At 40.3% G+C, this 22,617-nt stretch overlaps 1 protein-coding gene and 1 long non-coding RNA gene across 2 annotated transcripts; both read left to right on the top strand.

The window, feature by feature from the left end:
- The first annotated feature begins 1,043 nt into the window (after window positions 1-1,043).
- LOC148102115 (uncharacterized) lies at window positions 1,044-3,442 on the top strand. Its single transcript, XR_015719287.1, has 3 exons — window positions 1,044-1,115; window positions 1,225-1,287; window positions 2,250-3,442. It is a non-coding gene; the product is annotated as an uncharacterized LOC148102115 (long non-coding RNA).
- A 5,003-nt stretch (window positions 3,443-8,445) lies between these two features.
- LOC148102116 (uncharacterized) lies at window positions 8,446-11,217 on the top strand. The gene is made up of 2 exons (XM_087843554.1): window positions 8,446-8,777; window positions 8,922-11,217. The coding sequence occupies exons 1-2, from the start codon at window positions 8,446-8,448 to the stop codon at window positions 11,059-11,061; spliced, it is 2,472 nt and encodes an 823-aa protein (XP_087699680.1). The 3' UTR covers window positions 11,062-11,217.
- The last annotated feature ends 11,400 nt before the right edge of the window (window positions 11,218-22,617 follow it).

The raw sequence follows: 22,617 nt of genomic DNA on the forward strand, positions 1-22,617 counted from the left end.
AGATTCAACACATTCACACGGCTTCATCACACCATTGCTCTTTGCATGCTACTACTCCTACATTACTTAATTAAAAACATGTACATGTATACCAGCTAAAAAAATGTATTTGTACTCACAGGTTCAATTTAATCTCTAAAATTCTTCCCAGCATTAATGATTTTAGTCATGAGGTTTGAAATGACGACCCAAATGCAGTCTTAGAAAGCAGGCAAGGCACAAAATAAAGAGCTCCTTTAATAATTCTTTGTCAAAGGACATACAGAATACAGAGTGACAGAGAACTTAAAGGCACAGACTAACAGATGCACTGACAATGAAAAAATGGAAACTGGAACTATATAAACAAATATGGACACACTGAAGGCAATTAAGAGAAGAGGAAACATGGGGAACAAGGAAGAGCTGAAACTAGTTAAGTCAAATGATACAAAGAAAGTAAATCTAAATACAAAACACAGGATACTGAAAATGACAAAATAAAACAGGAAGTAACTGAACTGGAAAACCTCTAACACCGCATTAGATGTGCATAGACTTGACAAAAAGAAAACACAGGCTACGCTAATAAATACCAGAACACGAGTAAACGGAAAACCAAATGACAATCCTAACAGAATTCAGAATACAGGAAGACTAGAAGAAACAAAACCCAACTTAAAATAGTACACACTAAAGCTCTAAGATAACAATGAAAAGTACACTAAAAGCTCTCAATAAAAACTAGACAACTCAAAATAACCCAATAAAAACCAACAGACCATGACTCTTTTAATGTATTATTCCATAACTTAAGTAGGATGTCTTAGTTTCACCACACTCCAATATAACTGGGTTTAGCCCTTATCTGTTTATTAAACATTCTTTTCACTTATTCTTCTTGCTCTTTTTTAAAAGCAGAATAAAACATTAAAATGAAAGGATTCTGACACAAAAGCTCAAATCCTGGCTCTCAGCAGATTCAATTCTGAATGAAAGGATCAGCGTTGATCTTCTGAAGTCTGGACTTTGTCTCTCTTTGTCTTTAGACTTGTCCTGCAGCTGCTCGCAGACGCAGATCTGCCAGGTCCAAATATGAAGGTGAAGCCTTCATCAGCATGGCCTGGACTCATTAGGTAAGACACACTCTGCTGTTTTCAATTACATCATGTTGAGACCTGTGTTGAGAATTTGTGGTGTTTATGAGCGAGATGATTAAGACAAAGAAATGCCTCAATTTAATAGAAACACATCAAACCTCACCGATGGAGGCTGAAAGAAAACCTACAGAAATATTACTGATTCCAGGTATACTGTTCATGTTCTTGCACTGACTAAAAGCAAATCTAATGTTTTTATTACTCCCACTAAGTCTATAAACTTGCAATCTGATGAGTTTGATCTGAGTTAGTAAAATGTCCTAGTTGGTCCCCTGTAGCCTGACAGTCCAGGATCAGGATGAAGGTCCATGTCAATTCAATTCAATTCAATTTTATTTATATAGCGCTGAATCACAACAACAGTCGCCTCACGGGGCTGTATACTGTACAGTAGATCCTACAATAACACATACAGAGAAAAACCCAACAATCAAAGGACCCCCTATGAGCAAACACTTTGGCGACAGTGGGAAGGAAAAACTCCCTTTTAACAGGAAGAAACCTCCAGCAGAACCAGGCTCAGGGAGGGGCGGGGCCATCTGCTGTGATTGGTTGGGGTGAGAGAAGGAAGACAGGATAAAGACATGCTGTGGAAGAGAGACAGAGGTTAATAACAGATATGATTCAATACAGAGAGGTCTGTTAACACATAGTGAGTGAGAAAGGTGACTGGAAAGGAAAAACTCAATGCATCATGGGAATCCCCGGCAGCCTACGTCTATTGCAGCATAACTAAGGGAGGATTCAGGGTCACCTGGTCCAGCCCTAACTATATGCTTTAGCAAAAAGGAAAGTTTGAAGCCTAATCTTGAAAGTAGAGATAGTGTCTGTCTCCTGAATCCAAACTGGAAGCTGGTTCCACAGAAGAGGGGCCTGAAAACTGAAGGCTCTGCCTCCCATTCTACTTTTAAATACTCTAGGAACAACAAGTAGGCCTGCAGAGCGAGAGCCAAGTGCTCTAATAGGGTGATATGGTACTACAAGGTCATTAAGATAAGATGGGGCCTCAAATACAGATGATGAGCAGACTCATAAGAAACCAAAGGGATTTGACAGTGAGGACATGAGTGTTTTTCAGCAGTCACAGTGTGATCTGGTTTATCTTCTCAGGTGGTTTCCACGGGGACTCGGACTGATTTCAGGCTGCCGACCTCGATGATGATCCCTGACTTTTGATTGGTCCTAAACCAATTCCTGGATGTGTGATAGGTTAGGCTGGCTGCTGTGAGATTTTGTGGTCTCCCACAGCTGGACAAAGAAGCTGTTTTAGTGGAAGTATTTTGAGGGCAGGGCCAAACTGTTGTCTGACAGATTATGATTCTACACCTGATATTTACTGTTTTATTAGTAACTTGGTGAAGGGAAGTGTGTTTTTGATATTTAACCAAATGAATATATTTGTGGTGCATTAACACTCCCCAAACATCAAAAAGCAAAGCACTTCAGGACCTCCCAGGAGGCCTGGACACATGTAGGTTGTCAAATGTATTAGATTTGCTATTGACTACTTGTTTGACTTGTGACCTGCTAAATACAAACACGTCTGTGGTCACAGGTCCCACACATCCACAAGCAGTAATGCCTTCTACCAAAGAAACATTTCTACTTCTCAAGTTGTTTTAGGTGAAGATATTTTTATTCATTTGACAGGAAAATGAAAGGATGGGAGGAGATTTTAAGAAAACATTTTTTGGGAGCATAAAATGCTTTATAGGTAATTGATTCTTTACCAGGGTGTAGTATCATTTATTTTCTCAATCTTGATTTTCTAGCTGCCTTTTTGTTTTAATTTGATTGTGGGTGGGCTGTGTTCTGATTTTTGCCTTTAAGTGATCATTAAAGTAAAATCAACATAAGGGAAATAAGAGGGTAGAAAGCTTTGACTGTCTCTAAAGTTTGGATTTGCTGATTAAAAAAGTCACTGGATACAGCACAAAGTGGAGAAAAGAGCTTGAGTGTTTGACAGAGAAAAGGAAGGTAGGAAACCAGCTGTGTGCTGTTGGTCAGGTCAAGTTAGAAAAGTTGGTTTTTCAGTGTGGACAGATCAGTAGGGTTGCTAGGATTTATAGATGCATATAAGCATATAAGTAAAGATAAAATCACTATGTGACAGCATACAAACCTAACATCAACACCAAAGATTTGCCTGAGCCTGAAACTTCAGCACAAAGTTAAAATGCTTTCTTTTGTTCCTGGTTTTAGAGGCCACACTGAGAATTCTTGCTGAACTCCATTTTTTTGTTGTTGTTTTACTGTTTGCATGAAAGACCAAAAATAAAATAAAAGGTGAGGGTAAAAAAGAAGCTTCAAGTGCTCTTTTATAATTTCCACTTTCTGGCTAAGGAACTATTCAGCCTGAACTCCAGTAACTGCTGTTTTGACAATGATTTTCCATATGATACACGACTCTATTCACACTGAGTATAATGCAGGTTTATGCAGACTTCAAAGTCAAGCTCATGCCACAGTCCCAGCAGATCAGCTCATCTCTTTGCCAGCATTAACTGGTAAATCAGAGAAGACCCAGGAACTTACAATCACAAAGTGCAGAAGGACAGAAACTGGACAATGACCAATTTTAGATATTTCTTTCTGTTAACTTTTGTTCCTTTTGTCCCCATGAGTAATTTGTACAGAGCATAACGGTAAACCAGAGTTTAAACCAAAACAAGTCATTCTCTTTCAAATATCAATCAAAACTAAAAGACAATAAGAGACCAAACCTCTCTCACATGGACACATGGACCTTATAAATAGGCGCAAACTGCTTTAGCAGGGTTTCTGCTGTTCTACAGCCAGGCTGACAGATGGTTTATTCACAGGGGTGCACATAAGTGGTCTGCAGGTGCGCATTCGCTGTAAATAAAAGAGGCGCACCAGATAAGAAGTTGCAACAGGCGTTTGCGTCCATATAAAAGGCTGTTTTTGTCCACTAGAGTGGGATTTTCACAGCATATTCTGCACCACATCTCTGTGCGTTCATCGTTTGTTTGAAGCCAGCTCACCTCCTGCAACCACTTTTCCGAGAATACGCGCTTCTTTTGCGGTTCCTGCTGACATTTCTTTGGAGGTGGAGGAACACCAAAGTAATTGCTTAAAGGAGCTTCTTCAACATCTTTAAGAGTTCTAAACAAATGTCTGTCCTCCTCCAGAAAATCTTATGTACGCAAACACGCGTCTCATTTTGACAGCCTATGCGCACCTGAGGACCACTTATGTGCACCCCTGTTATTCATCATCCAAACATACTGGACATCTTGTAAAAGACAACTTTGAAAATCCTTCAGAAAGAACTTTTTACAAACAGTTATCTGTTTGTAAAGGGAGTGCAAACAGGTTGCACTCCCTTCATCGTGGAACTTCACCTGCCTGCCTCCCTGCCAGGTCCGTTTGCGTTTAGGTCAAAAAATCCTTGCAACAGTACACATACAGAAGGTGAAAAGCTGGATTTATGCACACAGCGCTGCTGCTGTCTTCAGCAGGAGCAAATAGAAAATTGTACTGAGTAGTCAGTATAAGCTTTTAGTGATATAAGTTTATTGATGATAGAATACTGCATGATGACCTTTTTCTTGTTTAGAACTGATTGTTCTTTATGAAACGTGTTCGGATATTTGTATCTGAATCTTTCTACAGCGATAGTAAGAAGTTGAACAAGCTGTTCTGACCTTGCACACACACACACAATCACATACGCACATGCTCATGTCACTGAACGAATGTATTCATTTCTCTTGTATAAATAAAGAACGCAGACGGTGACAGAGCACAAGTCCGTGAGTGTCTCTTATATAATAAGTGTCTCTTATTTAATCTATATCTGTGGGCCAGTCGGCCTCTTGTGTAAAGGACACAGTGATGCTGAAGTCAGAAGCTGTGGTCAGTTCAGTCAGCCCAGGTTTCAGTATTCATGACATGCCTGAGGTCAAATTTGACCTCACTCCCCCTTAGTCAAAAGAAATAATGAAAGCGCATGAAAAAACACCTGACTTAACTCTCTGTGCTTGCATTGAGATGGCTCTCAGGAAGGGATCAGTGCAGCACTGTCCCAGTGACAGTGATGTAAGCTGCTCATCATTGGTTATGGGTCAACAACTGCGCCAAAGGCTAATTACCACCTCCATTCCTGAAAAGCAGGAAATATATGAATGATTTTGAGGATATATGTATTCTGCCCGTTCCATTATTTTATGATACAGGCATTCATGAACCCTGTCTGTGTCTATCCTATGAATTGTAGCCAAAAGCACCTGTTACGACCCGTCTAGGGCCAGGCAATAACATGAGTGAGGCACTCGCTTCCCCCCCAAGACCCAAACAGCCACAAGAAACAAATCCTTTAGTTTCAATGTGATTTATTTACAATGTGAAAAAAAGGGAACCAAAACGGGAGTGTCAACACTTCAGGGTGAGCCAAGGCCAAAACAATAAACAAAACAAATCTACACAAATCCCGCACCCCTGACCTTACCAAAACAAAGTCAAAAATAAAGACAGAGTCTAACCTCCTTAACTAACTCAAAACAGGAGAAAAAATAAAGAACGCAGACGGTGACAGAGCACAAGTCCGTGAGTGTCTCTTACGTGTAGGAGCGCTCTGTCACTCGTCCTCGCGAGTAAAGACAACTGCAGTGTTTGTGTTTTCTAACTCAAGTGTCTCAGCTGAAGAATTGCGGGGTGATTTAAAGAAATCCCCTGTCATTTAAATTGGTCCTTCGAGCTTAGCGATGGAAACAACAGACACGTTTCTGTGACTCCAATGAGGTCTGACCGCTGTATCTTGAAGTCGTGGGAAGCCAGCACCGAAGTCTGTCGACAGCCCTCTCCAGGTAGAGGTGAAAGACATGGGACGTGAAATTCGGGTCCAGGCCGGTGCTTTAATTCCACGACGCTGGGATTCAGCCAGACGACCTGACAACCAGCAAAAGACGACTGAGGGTGAGAAAACACTGTTTGGTCTTAAACCGCCGGAAAGGTTTAGAAGAATGCGCAAAAGAGGTTAGAAGTAGCCGGAATTACTTCGAGAAATGCGCAAAACAGGTGGAAGTAGCCGCAATTACTTCGTAATACGCGTAAAATAGGTTGGAAGTAGCCGCAATTACTTCGTAATACGCGTAAAATAGGTTGAGTTCGCCGAAAGGAACTCTGTTTAGATTGGTTCTAGAGGTAGCCGTGAAATACCTCGTGACAAAATAGGTTTAAGTTCGCCAAAAAGGAACTGTGTTTAGACTGGTTTTAGAAGTGGCCGTGAAATACTTTGTGACAAATTAGCGCGCAAATGTCTATCTGTGTGTATGTATATTAAATAATATAATATAAAATAAGAGAGTGTGGATAGAGGACGTGAAGACGGCTTTGCAGCTGCTGGGGGTGAGTAGCTGTGTGTGTGACAGAACTTTGCATGCCCATAAAAGGCAACTGCCTGACTGTGTGAAGTATGCACCAAGAGAGAGAGAGAGTAAAATCTGGGCAGATGAAGCGAATGGATGTTTTCAGAAAAGAAATAGTACGTGGATGTTTTAGTTTGTTAATACAGGTGGATTTCTCTCAACCTGGAGACCTGAGTACAGCGGCAAAAGGACAGATTAACAGAATTGGGACGACAGACAGGCCAAGCTCTGGCTCAAAATTTTACAGCTTGACCTCTCACTTTGTCCCCACCCTGAAAAGAAGCTTAAAGGACATCTTCTCCTCCAGTTATCGGTTACCATCACTGGAAATTTTCAGGCAAGTTTTTGGCTGAATTGTTGTTAGCACCATGTGTCCCTGAATCTCACAAGCAAGCTCTAACTCATGGAATGCTGTTATTTAAGGTGGGAAATCAAAATTTGGGAAACATAATAAAAACACACACACAACCAGAGAAATGTATGAGAAAGGCACGTGTTAGAGAAATGCCTTGTTTGAGAAAAAAACGCACACACACGCAATCAGTGGATCTGCGTTCGACTACTCCGCCTAGGTTGCACTGTCGAGCGCAGATCCACTGAGCGCAGCGCAAGCTAGCAAGACAGAAGAAGCTAAGCTCGTTGCAACATGACAACTGCCTCAACGCAACCCGAAACTGAACCTCCCCCACTCTCATTCGGATCTGGCGTTTGGAACTATCTTGACCCTGAAGGTAAGCGCGTCATGGACTAAAGTAAAACAGTATGTTGGATGTGCCAGCAATGCTCAATTGGTGGGAACTAGTGCGTTAGCGCAGTTAGCTCATTAACGTGTTGCCGTCCAGCCCCACGCACGGGGCGATCCGCGGTAGCTCGTTAACGGAGATTTGCCGTGTTGTGGCGTTAACATCATTTCAGATTAACGCTGACAGCACTAGTGGGAACACAACGAATATGACTGCACATTTACTCCGACATCATCCTCGTGCAAAGACAAGTGGAAGCAGACAAAGAGTCATTCCATGAAAATGGCACAATTTGAGTCCCTCTCACCTCTTATAGCGTATTTCATCTATTTGGTCGCCAAACTTTCAATTTAAACAGGTTTACATATATATTAAAGTGTACCCTTTAATACAGTGTAAAAAAATGAACTAATTTTTTATCCTTTTATGGGAAATAATACAGTTTTTTCATTTGACACCACCTATTTTGTCATGTCCCTCATGGCCTTGATGAAAGTTTACTTTGAAAATACCAAATAAAACTTTTTAAAAAGTCAATAAATTTTGATATCAACCTAAACATCTATTTGTGCTCTTTTGTTGTTAATATTTGTTTTTTTCAAATTTAATTGTTAATTATTCATTAAAATCACAATTATTTCTGTACCTGAGTAACCCCTCAACCCCGTTACACGAATGATCCCACCCCCATAAATACAATGGTGTGATCCAGAATTCCATATACATCAGGAAATGACATCACTGAAGTCTTTTGGACAACAGGACCACAGAGACAGGCAAGTTGCTCCCATCTTTTCCTTTATTTTAGTCATTTATCTTGTGATATTGTGGTCGTCAACCTCAATGACTCAACACCGTAACATGAAAAAAAGATAGAAAACTACTACTTATGAAAACGTTTTTTGTTAGTTCATGAATATATGGTGATTTTGAATTTCATGCATGCCATGTGCTCTCTGTCTGGTATTCACTATATTGAGCAGCGACCAGTTTGTGCAAAAATCTCAACCCCGTCACACTCAACCCTGTTATGTTTTTGATTGTAACGGGGTTGTGAGATTGTGATGGGGTTGAGGTTTTAATACTTTGGTTGTTAAGTTATCCAATTATTTAAATTAATTATTATTATATTCAATCACCATTCTTATACTGCATGCATGCTGAATGTGATTTATGTTCCATGTTAAGGATGCAAGTAAGATGGCACCAACAACAGCAGCAGAAAGGCAAAGGAAGTATCGGGAACGCCTTAAAGCTGATCCTGAAAGAAGGGAGAGATACCTGCAGAGTGAGCGTGAGAGATGGAGAAAGAATGTAGAGGCAGGGAAAAAGAAAGCAATTAATGAACTGAGTAAAAGAGAACAGCATAAGAAAAGAAAAATGTGGAGAGCAGCTTACCATAGGAGCAAGGAGAGGAAAGACGTGCTCAAGAACATTAGCACTCCTCCACAGAGTCCTGATCAGGGAGATCACCCAGAGCAGCCTTCACAGCCAAGATCTTCAAGGTTAGGGCAATGGGTAGTTAACAGTGTTATAGTGAAAATGTCATTTTATGTCACTTTCACAATGTCATTTTAGAAACAGGGAGGGCAGGAGGAAACGGCATAATTTTCCACACCCAAATCAACTTTTATTGCTTTATTTTATAGGCAACGTCTGGTGGCTCGGAAAAAGTACAGAACAGAAAAAAATAAACTCAAGAGGCAAATAGCGGAACTCCAGGAAAAACTTGAAAAAGAAAGAAAAAGCAAAGAAAAATACAAAAAAAGGTGCCAACATTCAAAGAAATTTTCGGATTCCCCACAGTCGAAAATAACACGACTCACTTCAAATTGCTTCGTTAACCCCCAAATAAAAAAAACCTTACTTTTCCATGAATCACTCATTGAAGATATTAGGAATAAATACAAAAAAGCCACCAAGGACAGAGAAAGGCAACTGATTGCCAAAGTTGCGACAGGGAGAATTATAAAAAAATACAGGTTGCAAAAGTTTGCAAGTGACTCCCTCGGATTTTCAAACAAGAATTTTAGACATCATGACAGTCTTAATTTTGAAAGAAAGATGACCAGCAGGTTCACTGAAGACTTCAAAAAAAGAATCAAGGCGTTCTATCTCAGGGATGACGTGAGTAGAATGACCGCAGGAACCAAACAAACACTCACAAAGGACAAATTAAAAATGCAGAAGAGGTTCCTGATGGACACGATAGAAAATATCCACAGAAGGTTTTTGGCAGAAAACCCAGACCAGATGATATCCTATTCCCTTTTCTGTCATCTTCGCCCCTTTTGGGTTGTGAATCCAACACTCTCTGAACGTGACACATGCATGTGTAAGTTGCATGAAAATCTCAGCTTTCTGGCAGTGAAGCTCCGTCAGTTGAAACTCATTGAGACAGCCAACATTGAAGAGTTGATAGAGAAGGTTTGCTGCAACTCATCCAGCAAGAGTTGTATGTATGGAGAGTGTGCCCATTGCAAGGACAAAACTGTCCACATCACAAGTGCATACAACAGCACCGCAACCACATCATTTACCCAGTGGGTGATAGAGGAAAAGGAGATAGACAAAAAGGGAGAAAAGGCAACTGTCAAGGTGACAGTCAAGAAATCTGTGGAGGGCACACAAGAGGACCTCATTGAGCTCTTCCAGAGCTTTGTAAAGAAATTTAAAATGCATCACTTTAATATCAAGCAGCAGTATGCCTTCTGCCGTGAGCTGAAGAACAACATGTCAGGGGACGAGGCTTTGATACATGTTGACTTCTCAGAAAACTACAGCTGTAAATACAGTTCTCAAGTTCAGGCGGTCCACTTTGGGGCTTCACATCAGCAGTCCACCCTTCATACTGGTGTGTTGTATGTTGGTGGACTCTCAGAGCCTGTGAGCTTTAGCACCATCTCTCCCAGTAGACATAAAGGCCCTCCAGCAATATGGCAGCACCTAAATCCTGTGCTAGATTACCTTCAAGGCCAACATCCACAAGTGTCTGTGCTGCACTTTTTAAGCGACGGACCCTGTATGCAATACAAACAACGAGGAAACTTCTACCTTTTCACTACAGAACTGGACAGAAGAGGATTCAAGGCTGGTTCTTGGAATTTTTTTGAGGCTAGTCATGGAAAAGGAGCACCAGATGGTGTCGGGGGAGCCTTAAAAAGAGCAGCTGACATGATGGTAGCAAAGGGGCATGACATCCCAGATGCAGAAGACTTATTCAGGGCCTTGTCTGAAACAAACACAAGTGTGAAACTGTTCTTTGTGAAAAGTGAAGATGTTGAGGAAGCTATGGAGAAAATGCCGAAGCAGATACCAGCTGTTCCTGGAACCATGAGAATTCACCAGGTCATTACTGTAGCTCCGGGAGAACTGATGGTTCGTGATGTAAGCTGCATGTGCACAACACGGAAGCAGTTTAACTGCAAGTGCTTCAACACCAAGTGTTTCACTTTTGGCCAGAAGATAGAAACGGCTGTATCACAGACAGGCAGTGGGGGGAATCCAGAAAAAGAAATCCAGTGGGAAAGTCCAGAGCTGATTGGTAAAGGGTGTATTCTCAGATATGATGATGATTTATATCCAGGCATCATTCTAAACATACAAACAACACAAGTCCAGGTCAAATGCATGCATCGTGTTGGGTTAAACCGATTCTTCTGGCCGCATAAGGATGATATCCTCTGGTACCTGTTTGATGATGTCCTTGAACTCATTCCACCCCCACGGGCTGTGACAAAGCGCCATGTGGAAGTCTTGAAAGAGGTGTGGAACCGACTCACAAGATGAATTCATAAAACAACCGTCACATTCATGATTATATACAGACACACTGATGCAGGCACACACATGCAAAAACACTCTGACATGGACACAGGCACTGATACAGACAGACACATTGAAATCGTTAACTGATTATTATTGTTATTAGTTCAACCAGTTCATCAAGTTTAATTGTATGTTATCGGAGCAAGGATGAGGTGACTTTTAGCACACGTCATGAGGCTCTCTTATGCCTAGACACACACACACACACACACGCATTATGTTACATTTGAGCAATTCACTTCACAATGTTTGCTAGTTGTTAATGTGCTGTTGTGGTTGTTTTTACTTGAGATTAATAAAACTTGATTCTACGGTAATTTGTATCTGGTGTCCTTCCTATGGTTACAAAGTGAGATATAATGCTAATGGAAAGCCCTGTACATTGAATTTAAGAGTAAACAACTGTTTATATGTAAAGCTGTATTTGTCTCTTCAACCCTGTTACCATCTTCAACCCTGTTATGCTAGTCTCAACCCCGTCACACCTACATTTTCATATATAATTTTCTTAAAATGTTGAAAAAATAATTTAATGTTTGCTGATTTCTGTCTAAAATATTGAGCGCTATCATCTGATCATTGATTTAGATTACAATTCTTAGTTAAACTAAATTTTTGATGAAAAATGAAAAGATTGCTTTCACTCATTAGTTACATTTCAGGATTTAAAAGGGTAAAAATGTGTGATTTTATGTCATTTTTCTATGTAAAATTATTGAATTAGTATGGGGGACATCTAACTAATGTAAACATATTGATTTCTTTAGAAATACATTTTATGATAATATTCAGAGAGCCTCCAAAATGTCCATAACAGGGTTGAAGAATTACAGTCACTACATCTTAAAAATATGATCAATAATAAAAGAAAACTAATGCCTGAGATGGGAAAATACATTTTTCTGATAGTTAAATATATCCTTAATGATGTGGGATATACATATAAATAATACATTTTGGTAAAAAATGTGAAAATATCCAAGTCCAATTTTAGCTATTCTCGTGGAATGACTCCAAAAACAACAAGCACGCATGCTACAAACTTTAGCCGAGTCATTTAGACAGCCGTTAGCACATGATTCTCCTCATGGGGACCTGATATGTTTAATATGCTGCTGAGAATATAGCCCAGAAGAAGCGTATAGTAGAGCTTTTATTTTGGAAAGAGACATTTCTCTGTAATAAACTCTCTTTTCCAAAGATGAGGGATTTCTTGATCAGATAGATTTATTTTTTTATTACTTTAAACATTAACATTAAATTTAAAAACTGTATTTTTGAGTTAAAATATATATTTATAATTTTAATAAATGACAAATTAAAAAGCCATGAACATTTTTTTGTATCGAAAAAATATCGAACCGTGACACCAAAGTATCGAACCGAACCGTGAATTTTGTGTATCGTTGCACCCCTAATGTTTAGTATACACATTCAGTAATATGCATACACTCTTATAGTGTACATATATTTATTCATATAACTCTCAGATTTAGCCATTCTTATATTTTGCTTGTTCTTAGGGTATTGCATTTTTGCACACCTCTGTTGCTTGTGAAGCCCGCACACAAGAAGTTCACTCACATGTACTGTACCAGTGTACCTGCACATGTGATGTGACAATAAAAGTGATTTGATTTGATTTATATTTAAAAATTTAAGGTAATGATTTGGGTTAATATGAATGCTTTAACAATGTCAACGTGTGTCATAAAGTACTGAATGCAAATCTTGCACAGTTCCTCCTTATTTTAAGTAAGAAATTGGAATTGAATTACCATTGTCACTATTGTTTAAAGTGCAAAATCTCGAGCATATTATGTGTACGTCAGCAGTATATTAAATCCTATATGCTATTTATGTGTATGCTGAAGTATGGGACGAGGATCTGCTCTATGATGATCGTCTGGGATCATGTGACACGTGTCCAACTCAGAGGCCACGTATATTTACAGCTGACATTGGTGGCTATGAGTTCAAGGCCACTCTCAATGCCACTCACATCTCACAGGAGACTGGTGTTACCAATATAAACCATCTCCATAATGAGATTTTGGGGCTGCATGCCTTTCATCTGTAATCAAGTTTGATAAATATGCTCGTCTTGTAAGAGTCACATGACTGATGGGTTTTTACTTTCATTTTCCTCGTATTACGACATATCAGATTTGATCTTCTTTTTGTTTGTTGTCAGTCAGTTATTTTTCATACACACACACACAAACACACACACACACATATATAGTTAGATTTTTTCCAGATTATTCTTGATTTCAGTTGTACTAAAATTGTCAAACACATGTAACCATTTTTGTTTGCCTTCTCGAACAAATAAAAAGCATGGTGACGCTAAATAAGAAAAAAGTAAATCTGCTAACACAACAAGAAACTTTCACATTATAATATTTGTTCAACAAATTAAGAATGTTGTACTTCATGTCAAGTGCGTTCGTCTGGATATGTACAGAAAAACAAAATTAGAAATTTCTGGGGAAAATATTTTTAAATTCAGCACTTGGTCATTTTAAAATTAGTCTGAATAAAGTTATATACACTCAAATTTATAATGTGATGAGCATGACAAGCTTTGGTTGTAATGAATTACAAGAAGTACTCAGATTACATTTTTACACTTTTTGTGGCAGCTGCCTTACTCTCACGGGGTCACTACAGCAGGTGGCTGATGTTTGCTTTTGGTTTCCATCAGATGCTTTTCCTGAGGAATTTGTGTCTCCATTGTAAAATATTACACTATGAATCCACTATGAGTAACAGAAGTTCATTGATTTGCAAATCAAGCAAAGGCTTTGATAATGTTTTCAATCTTAATTACTCCTAAATGTTTTAAAAATCATTGCCACAAACTAAAAAGAACTAAATAAAGATACATGTGCTGTTTTACTGCAACTCATTTTCAGATAGCTGACACTAATAAAGGATGTTGTGTCGCTGTGTGTATCTGCATCTCAGCTGCATTATTTTTGATTATAAAGAATATATTTTAGTGAGTGACAATAATTGTCTCCCAGTTATCATTGGAAGAAGCATATGTAGCTCTACAACACTGGTGGTGAGTCACATGGATGAGGAGGAAGCGTCATGGCTCCAAACTAGCAGCAAACTAGCTTTTAGTTCAGCTAAAGCCAGTCAGAGCTGATACTGTTGATAGCAGCAAAGTAACAGAGCACAAATTACATGCAGAGGTAGATGTTCATTAGGCTACATGTTGACAGTAACATAACACTAAGATGTCACAGTATAATGTGTCCATTCAAAAATCCTGGCTTTCCCAAAAAGCATATAAATCAATCAAATTCCACTCAAGGGATCTAAGGAATCCAACAGTAAATGCTTTAGAGAATCAAGTGTATTTTCTCCCGATGGCGATAGTGCTCTCCCAGTAAAAATTCCCACTGAAGACGAGAATACGCACTCGATATCACAGATAAAACATTAAAGCTAATTACGACACACACATAGAGGAGACAGGGATGGGCGTGACATACAGGTGCAAAACCACCATATATGATCTTCTGTCATTATTTGACTCATTTTAAAGATTGTATCCAAATAATCAAGCATGTGAATAAAAGAGAGAGAGGTCAGTGCACAGGACTAAGTACTATGTACAGCTTCTTATTAATGGCAAAAAAGTGAAATTGATCTGAAAATCTAGAATTATCCTTTCAAGTGAATCTATTAATCTTATTAATCATTAATCACTCTCATTGCTACATTCATCTGGACTTTTGCCTGACGTACAGTTCAAGCTGCACCTGTTTAGTCTCATACTGAGTCTTGATGCAGGTACTCAGCTTCAGCTCCTCTCTCTTTATGGCTGCTCTCTGTTTATACCAAATTTATTGTCTGATTGACTTTGTGACTCTGGATTTGACTTTAAATCAGTGCAGAAGAAACGTGTCACTCAGTGCCAGCAGGAGTGAAATCTGCTGATGCGAATCAAGAGGTACAAGGTTTTGTGTCAGAACCATGATGGAGCCTGGAGTGACTGGAGCCTTCCTTTGGACTTCCCCCAGCTGTTACACATCATTTTAATGTTTATATGGTTAAATATGATCTGTAATCTTGGAGTCATTTTTGACCAGGATATGTGCTGCAAAGTGCACATTGAACAAATACGTAGGACAGCTTTCTTACATTTGTGTAATATCTCTAAAATTAGAAACATCCTGCCTCAGAGTGATGCTGAAAAGCTTGTTTTTGCAATTATTACTTAAAGCTTCAGTTACTTCTCTTGTAATTTATTATTATCAGCTTGGCTTAAAAACTGTCTGATGATCCATTCACAAAGAATAAATCACATGTTCTAAATCCTGCTCCATTATATATACATCATATCCTGTCACCTGTCAATCTGTAAATTAAGACGACTCCACTTTTACCTGATTTTCATGGAATGTAATCAGATATTTCCTCAGCTGAATGTTTGGTTGTGTTGTTCACTTTAAAGAAATGGAAATGCTAATTCAAATGTATAGAAAATCCATCCGTTAGTCCATCAACACACCCTCCATCTGTTAAATGTACCAATAAACCTTTTGGAGCAGCCTTCTGGATCCTATGTTTAACTGCACGTCAGCTGTTCTGTTGGCCACTGCAGCTTCAGTTTTTTCACAGTTTTCAGCTTTCAGGTTGGTTTCTGTGTTTTTAAGATGAGGCTTACAGTTGGGCTAATTTGTTTCAAAAGCTAAGTTAAACAAGTTAAACAAGTTACACAAGTGCGATTTGAACGATTATTTGATTCTGATGTACAGATTTCGACTGGGAGATTATTCCAAAGTGAAAAATATATCATCTAATTAATTGGTGTAATATGAATGGGAGAGGTCTCTATCAGTAGGAAAATCTGGTAAAACTTTAAAATACAGTTCAAAGTCCTTCATATATTCATATATTCTAAAGCCATCTAGTGGGCCATATTGGAGTCTTTGCCAGGCCGATTCTGGGCCCCGGGCCTTATGTTTGCAACCCCTGACCTACGTGCTTGAATTACACCCACGCCATCTCAAAGCTGAACGTAGCTACGGTAACATCATCAGCTGGTTTCTGACGTCTCATTTTGAAGCCTCGAGATTTTCACCATCACTTGTTTCAACCAACCGGATGAACGTAAATACAGCGTTAACGTCAAAGTGCTGCGGTTTCAATGGTATAGATCGGGGTAACCGTGGTTCAGGGGTTGGGAAGCTCATCTTGTAACCGGAAGGTTGCCGGTTTGATTCCCCCTCTGTCTGTCTTGGTCGTTGTGTCCTTGGACACATGACTCACCTACCGCCTACCGGTGATAAGGGGCCGATGGCGCGATATGGCAGCCTCGCTTCTGTCAGTCTGTCCCAGGGCAGCTGTGGCTACAACTGTAGCTGCCTCCACCAGTGTGAGAGTGAATGAATAGTGGAATTGTAAAGCGCTTTGAGGGTCTCGAAAAGCTTTCTATAAATGCATTATTATTATTATAATCAGGGGTGGGGACCGGAGATCATTTCTGTCGGACCACAAAACAATAAAATGTTTATATTTTACATACGCACTGATAGCATGAATAAATAAAAAGTTCAGGAAAAAAATATCGACCGCCTTTGAGTTAGTTAATATGTATGCCCTCATTTGTCGGGACAAAGAGTGTCAAAGAGTGAACAGCACATTGCTGAGTCAGCTCGCAGCTCCATAAAACGTGTTTCCTACAGCAGCAAACAGGCTTCAAGACGTGACAGTGAGGAGAAGTTTCAAGATCTGTGGGCCAGTCGGCCTCTTGTGATGTGACACAGTGATGCTGAAGTCAGAAGCTGTGGTCAGTTCAGTCAGCCCAGGTTTCAGTATTCATGACATGCCTGAGGTCAAATTTGACCTCACTCCCCCTTAGTCAAAAGAAATAATGAAAGCACATGAAAAAACACCTGACTTAACTCTCTGTGCTTGCATTGAGATGGCTCTCAGGAAGGGATCAGTGCAGCACTGTCCCAGTGACAGTGATGTAAGCTGCTCATCATTGGTTATGGGTCAACAACTGCGCCAAAGGCTAATTACCACCTCCATTCCTGAAAAGCAGGAAATATATGAATGATTTTGAGAATATATGTATTCTGCCCGTTCCATTATTTTATGATACAGGCATTCATGAACCCTGTCTGTGTCTATCCTATGAATTCTAGCCAAAAGCACCTCAGAACATGCACATGATGCGGTGAGCAACCAGTGTGCAGAGCACAGCGATGAAGACAGAGTGGAGCAAGTTTCAAGCTTCTGACGCTCCAGGTAACTGCACACAGATAACCTGAGACATGTGTGAAGCTTTCAGTGGGTCTGTGTGATGGTTTATTGGGTAGAAACAGGCTCCAAACCACAACTGTTTCATACAATTATATTTGGCCCCCGAGATAAGTTTTACAGCTTTCCTAGTGATAAAAACCTCCTTTATTGTAATTCATGAGAGAGTGATATTATACCCCTTATGTCAAACCGAGTGATTTATGCCCCCTAGAGTGATTTATGGCCCTAGGAAGTAATAAAGTAATAAAGCAAGTAATAAAAATATGATATTAATAAAAATATGATATTAATAAAAATATGATATTCATAAAAATATGCTAGTTCATAGCTCATTGCTTTTTCCCCTTAACCCTAACTAATTGATTATTTAAGTTTCTTATATCAAATAGCATTCTTTTATTTTTTAATCCAATAAAAAAAGTTAATTTTTTTTATGCTTAAAAACGCCATCTGGTGGTGGCTCAGCGTGTGTGCGAGGGCGCGTGCCCGAGGCTGTGTGTCAGGGCGCGCGCGTGCGCCTGTGTCTCCGGACTCTGTGTTTTTCGGGCTCCGTGCTTATGTGTGAAAAACGTGTTAATACATAGTAAAATAGTGAAACTGTTTAGTTAAACTTGTGCTTTGTAACGTTCAGTATGGCCAGAAATACAGGCTGCATGCCTTGGGGCAAAACTTTATTTCAATTTATATGCATTTGTTTAATCCGAACAAGGAGATTTAGAATAAAACTCAGAATCGTGAAAAAAACAAACAAAAAAAAAACTTCACCGAAAAACGCACCGCGGCTCCCAACATAAAAAACTCTTTTTCTCCAAAAAACCCCTGATAGGTACCCCTCTATTCCCCAAAACCTTATATTTCGGAAACAGGGGAAAAATCCTGAAAAGATCCTTAGTCTTTTGTCCCCCCTCCCACCCCGATCCTCCGCGCAGGAAAAGCAAAAACTTAGTCTTTTCTCTCAAATTCACCCCGATCCTTAGACTAAATAACCAGGGAAAAACTCCTGAAAACCCTGCTACCCCTTTTATTCCCAAAAAACCTTATATTCGAAAACAGGGGAAAAATCCTGGAAAGTCCTTAGTCTGTTTTCTTCAAAACGACCCCTCTTACCAGCTACCTCTAACACAGAGTCTAAGTTCTCCCTTTGCTCTTAATCGATCCGCTACCAGAGCACAATTTTTTCCTGCCTCTTCGCTCCTGGCTCAACTCCCGAATACTGCTTCCTAGTTTGAAATTTTCCGCCAGAGACCAACTCCGCCTAACTTAGCCCCGCTGCCAATCACATAACAATGGGGCGGCTCCCTTCGCCCTCTTAGCCAATCGGCTGCAGGTCTGATCTTTACGCTCTCCCGCTGAGGTTAAGACTGCCGGCGCTCTCCCACAAGACTTCTGATTTGAGCCATACTAACAACTGGCGCCGCTCAGGCTGCTTGCGAATTTGCAAAGGACCCACCGATTTCAACAACAGCTGGCGCCTTTTTCCTTATATCCATATCAAAACGGTAAGTTTTACACTTTCCTTTTAACGATTTCTTTCAAAAAAGCTTTTTCATCTTCAAAAGACATGCAAATAGGCTCTGTAACACCTGTAATACACTTTTTAAAATATATATAAGCTAGCCTCTAACACTCTGAGCTAAAAGTGCTTTAGTACACAATACCAGCCAAACATGTCCTCCTCAGGTACCTCAATTTTTTTTACTCTTGCTCATATAATGTTTATATTTTACTGTTTTTCCTGTTTTTAAATACTCGTTATTTCTTTTTAGACTCTGAAATAAGTGTGCTCAACGCCTCTCCTTTTTACTCTCTCGATCAAAATGGTATGGTTCATCCTTGTTCTCACTCTTAACAGCTATTTGTGCTATTTGTGCTAGAAAAACAAAACATTTACCCTCTTTTCCGTGTTTCTCAAACTTTCTAGATCTAGCAAACTTTGAGAGCTTTCTTTTTTCTAGTTCACCGAGTTCGTCTCCGCCAGTGCTCCAACGCTCGACTGGTAAGAATATCCTCCTATCGACCCGTGAAAGAGAAGAACTGCTTTCTACGCTGGGTCGCCCTGCTTCTTGTTCTACCGGACCCAGTTCCAACCCCGCCGGAGCTTCTGCTCTCCCCAGACCCTCTGGGAAAAACTATGCTCTCTCCGCCCCGGAGAGGCACGATTTGCTCGGTCCCTGAGCTACGGCGAATCGGAGCAGCACAAGCCCTTCCTCTTCTCCGCAATCAGGCACACGAGATGCACCGCGCCTCCGTTTGAGATCCAATCACGGTTAGTCTCTCTCTAGCTTCTCGCTTTTTTCTCATTTTATAAAAACTATCCCTTTTCTATTTAACATTACTAACTGTTTTGTATCTTACCCTAAAATTCTTAGGGCATTTCATGAGGAGGAGAAGGAGGAGCGTTAGGACCTCAAGGAGAACAAGGACAAGGGAAACGCGCAGACGGAAGCTAGCTTCAATTGGTATCCGTCTGGTTTCCCTTTTCGCTGAATTAGTTCAGCTCATCTTATAAAGCTTTTTTTAATTTTTTATTTATTTTATTTTTTTTTGTGTGTGTTTTTTAATTTTTCCTTTTTTTTCAAACGAACTGTGTTTTGTTTTTTGTTCTTTTAATATATAATTGTTAAAAACAATAAAAATGGATAACCAGGAACAAGACATTACAGACCCATTTCTTGCTATAGAAACAGCGTTAGCTAGGTTAAATGAAAATACACACCAGTCTCAGAATACACATTCACAAGAGAGTGAGCAACCTGAGGTGATCAATAGTAATGACCCTTTGGAATTGCTTAATTTAGCTCTTGCCCGATTAGCGCCTAGTGAAAGTGCCTTTCAAAATAATTCCCTCAGTTTGGGAGTGGATCAAGATGAAATTCAAACAGAGTCAGACGCGGCTCATTCTCAAATGAGTCTGACACAAAACATCTCCTCTTCTGATCCGTTTTTAGCCATTAATAGAGCTTTAGAAGCTTTGGCCCAAACACAAGATGAGGTTCAAATACCGCCAGAGTTATTGAGCCAAATAAACAGGTTAAATCAAAATCGTTTCGCTGATGATCAAAGCCAGCATTCGCTAGTCTCTTCCCCAGACATCTCTGCGAATCACCCGCTCAACCCAGTAAACAATGATCACCCCTTTCAGCAAGGGGGTAATCCTGAGAATACTTGCTCTGGTAATTCACCAGAACCATCTTTAATTGTTAGAAAGAAATTTAATAACGTTGAAATTAGACAAATTTTGAATTTCCCTCCTCCAAACGATATACCTGATTACGCACATTATTATCAAGGCGTAATGGCAAGTGCACGCGAAATATCAAACAGTGTGTCCTCCCACGCACGCCCAGGTGATCTTTTACAGGGCATCAGTTACAAAATAATGTTTCAGTGATTTTACGGGACAATCGTGATTTGAGTGAATTTGAAAACTTATTCTTGAGAGCGGTACAGTCCAACTGGGCAGTAATGTGTGATGGTTCACTTGAGCTCGTAGCTCAGATTGTTAGACCACCAGCCGGTAGTGGTAAGAGAATGCTTAAACACATACTCAACAGCGAAATTGTGAAAAAGAAAAGACGTTTTTTTATACGTGGTGCATAACCCAGCGAATAAGTTATGTTTTGCAATAAGTCTAGCCCACCTTATGTACCCCGATTTTAATGACCGGCAGGCAGAAGCGTTCGCTAGAGAAATTCAAGAAAAAGCTGGGCTAAACGATCAAACGCCTGTGGGCTTTCATCAAATCATTACATTTGAAATCCTACTTAATTGTAAGATTGTAGTATTTTATCGTAACGAGTATGATCGTAGCCTTTGTAAATTTCAAACTAGTACACCAAATACAGAAAAAACCCTATGCTTATTTTTATTTGACAATCATTACTACGCTATTAAAAATTTAAAAGGATTTTTGGGCACAAACTTTCTGTGTAACTGTTACATAGGGTTTAACCATGTGTTAACCATGTGTTTCCTTGTCATCAAACACCGTCCCACCCTGCCTCAAAACCTCAATCATCATCCCCATCGCTAAGAAGACGGCTGTGGACAGCCCAAATGACTACAGGCCTGTTGCACTTACGCCTGTAGTGATGAAGTGCTTTGAGAGACTGGTCTGTCAGCACATCAGGGCCGGTCTGCCTTCCACTCTGGACCCCCACCAATTTGCCTATAGGACAGCCCCCCACACTGCGCTGAGTCACCTGGAGCACCGAGGAAACTATGTGAGAATGCTCTTCCTGGACTTCAGCTCAGCATTCAATCACATCATCCCGGAGATCCTGGTCCAGAAACTGTCTCACCTGGGACTCTCCACCTCCATCTGTCTCTGGATCAAGGACTTCCTGACAAATCGATCACAGTCTGTAAGACTCGGCCCCCACCTGTCCAGCTCCATCACACTCAGTACCGGGTCTCCACAAGGATGTGTTCTGAGTCCCCTCTTGTTTACGCTCTACACATCCGACTGCTCCCCTACCCATCTCTCAAACACCATCATAAAGTTCGCGGATGACACCACAGTGGTTGGACTCATCTCAAGGGGGGATGAGTCGGACTACAGAGATGAGGTTAACAGATTGACTGAGTGGTGTTCAGCTAACAACCTCCAACTGAACACCACGAAAACTAAAGAACTTATTTTGGACTTCAGGAAGGGCAGAGCAGACCCGGCCCCACTCTACATCCACGGGAACTGTGTGGAAAGGGTACACTCCATGAGGTTTCTGGGCGTGCAGATCTCTGTTGATCTCTCCTGGACTGCAAATACCACGGCGTTGGTAAAAAAGGCCCAGCAGCGTCTCCATTTTTTGAGAGTGCTCAGGAGGAACAACCTGGAGGAGAGGCTGCTGGTGACGTTCTATAGAGCCACCATAGAGAGCATCCTAACGTACGGCATAACAACGTGGTATGCAGGGTGCTCAGTTGCAGACAGGAAAGGACTGCAGAGGGTCATCAACACAGCCCAGAAGATCACTGGCTGCCCTCTGCCCAGCCTGGAGGCCATTGCAAACTCCCGATACCTCAGCAGAGCCGGCAATATCATCAAGGACTACTCTCACCCCAGTAATCAACTGTTTGAACTATTACCGTCAGGCCGACGGTACAGGTCACATAAAACCAGGACAAACAGATTCAGGGATAGCTTCTTTCCCAGAGCTATCACCATAGTAAATAAGCACAAAACAATTAAACCTGCTTAACTATACTTGCCATTGTCACTATACTATG

This window comes from Neolamprologus brichardi, chromosome 7, assembly GCF_056152115.1.
Source record: "Neolamprologus brichardi isolate AB-2024 chromosome 7, ASM5615211v1, whole genome shotgun sequence".
Classification (NCBI taxonomy): domain Eukaryota; kingdom Metazoa; phylum Chordata; class Actinopteri; order Cichliformes; family Cichlidae; genus Neolamprologus; species Neolamprologus brichardi.

Excerpts from the sequence above, each read along its gene's own strand:
- LOC148102116 (XM_087843554.1), top strand. The coding sequence starts at position 8,446 with ATGTTCCATGTTAAGGATGCAAGTAAGATGGCACCAACAACAGCAGCA. Across the intron at positions 8,778-8,921 it reads TCACAGCCAAGATCTTCAAG|GCAACGTCTGGTGGCTCGGA; the intron begins GTTAGGGCAATG and ends TTTATTTTATAG.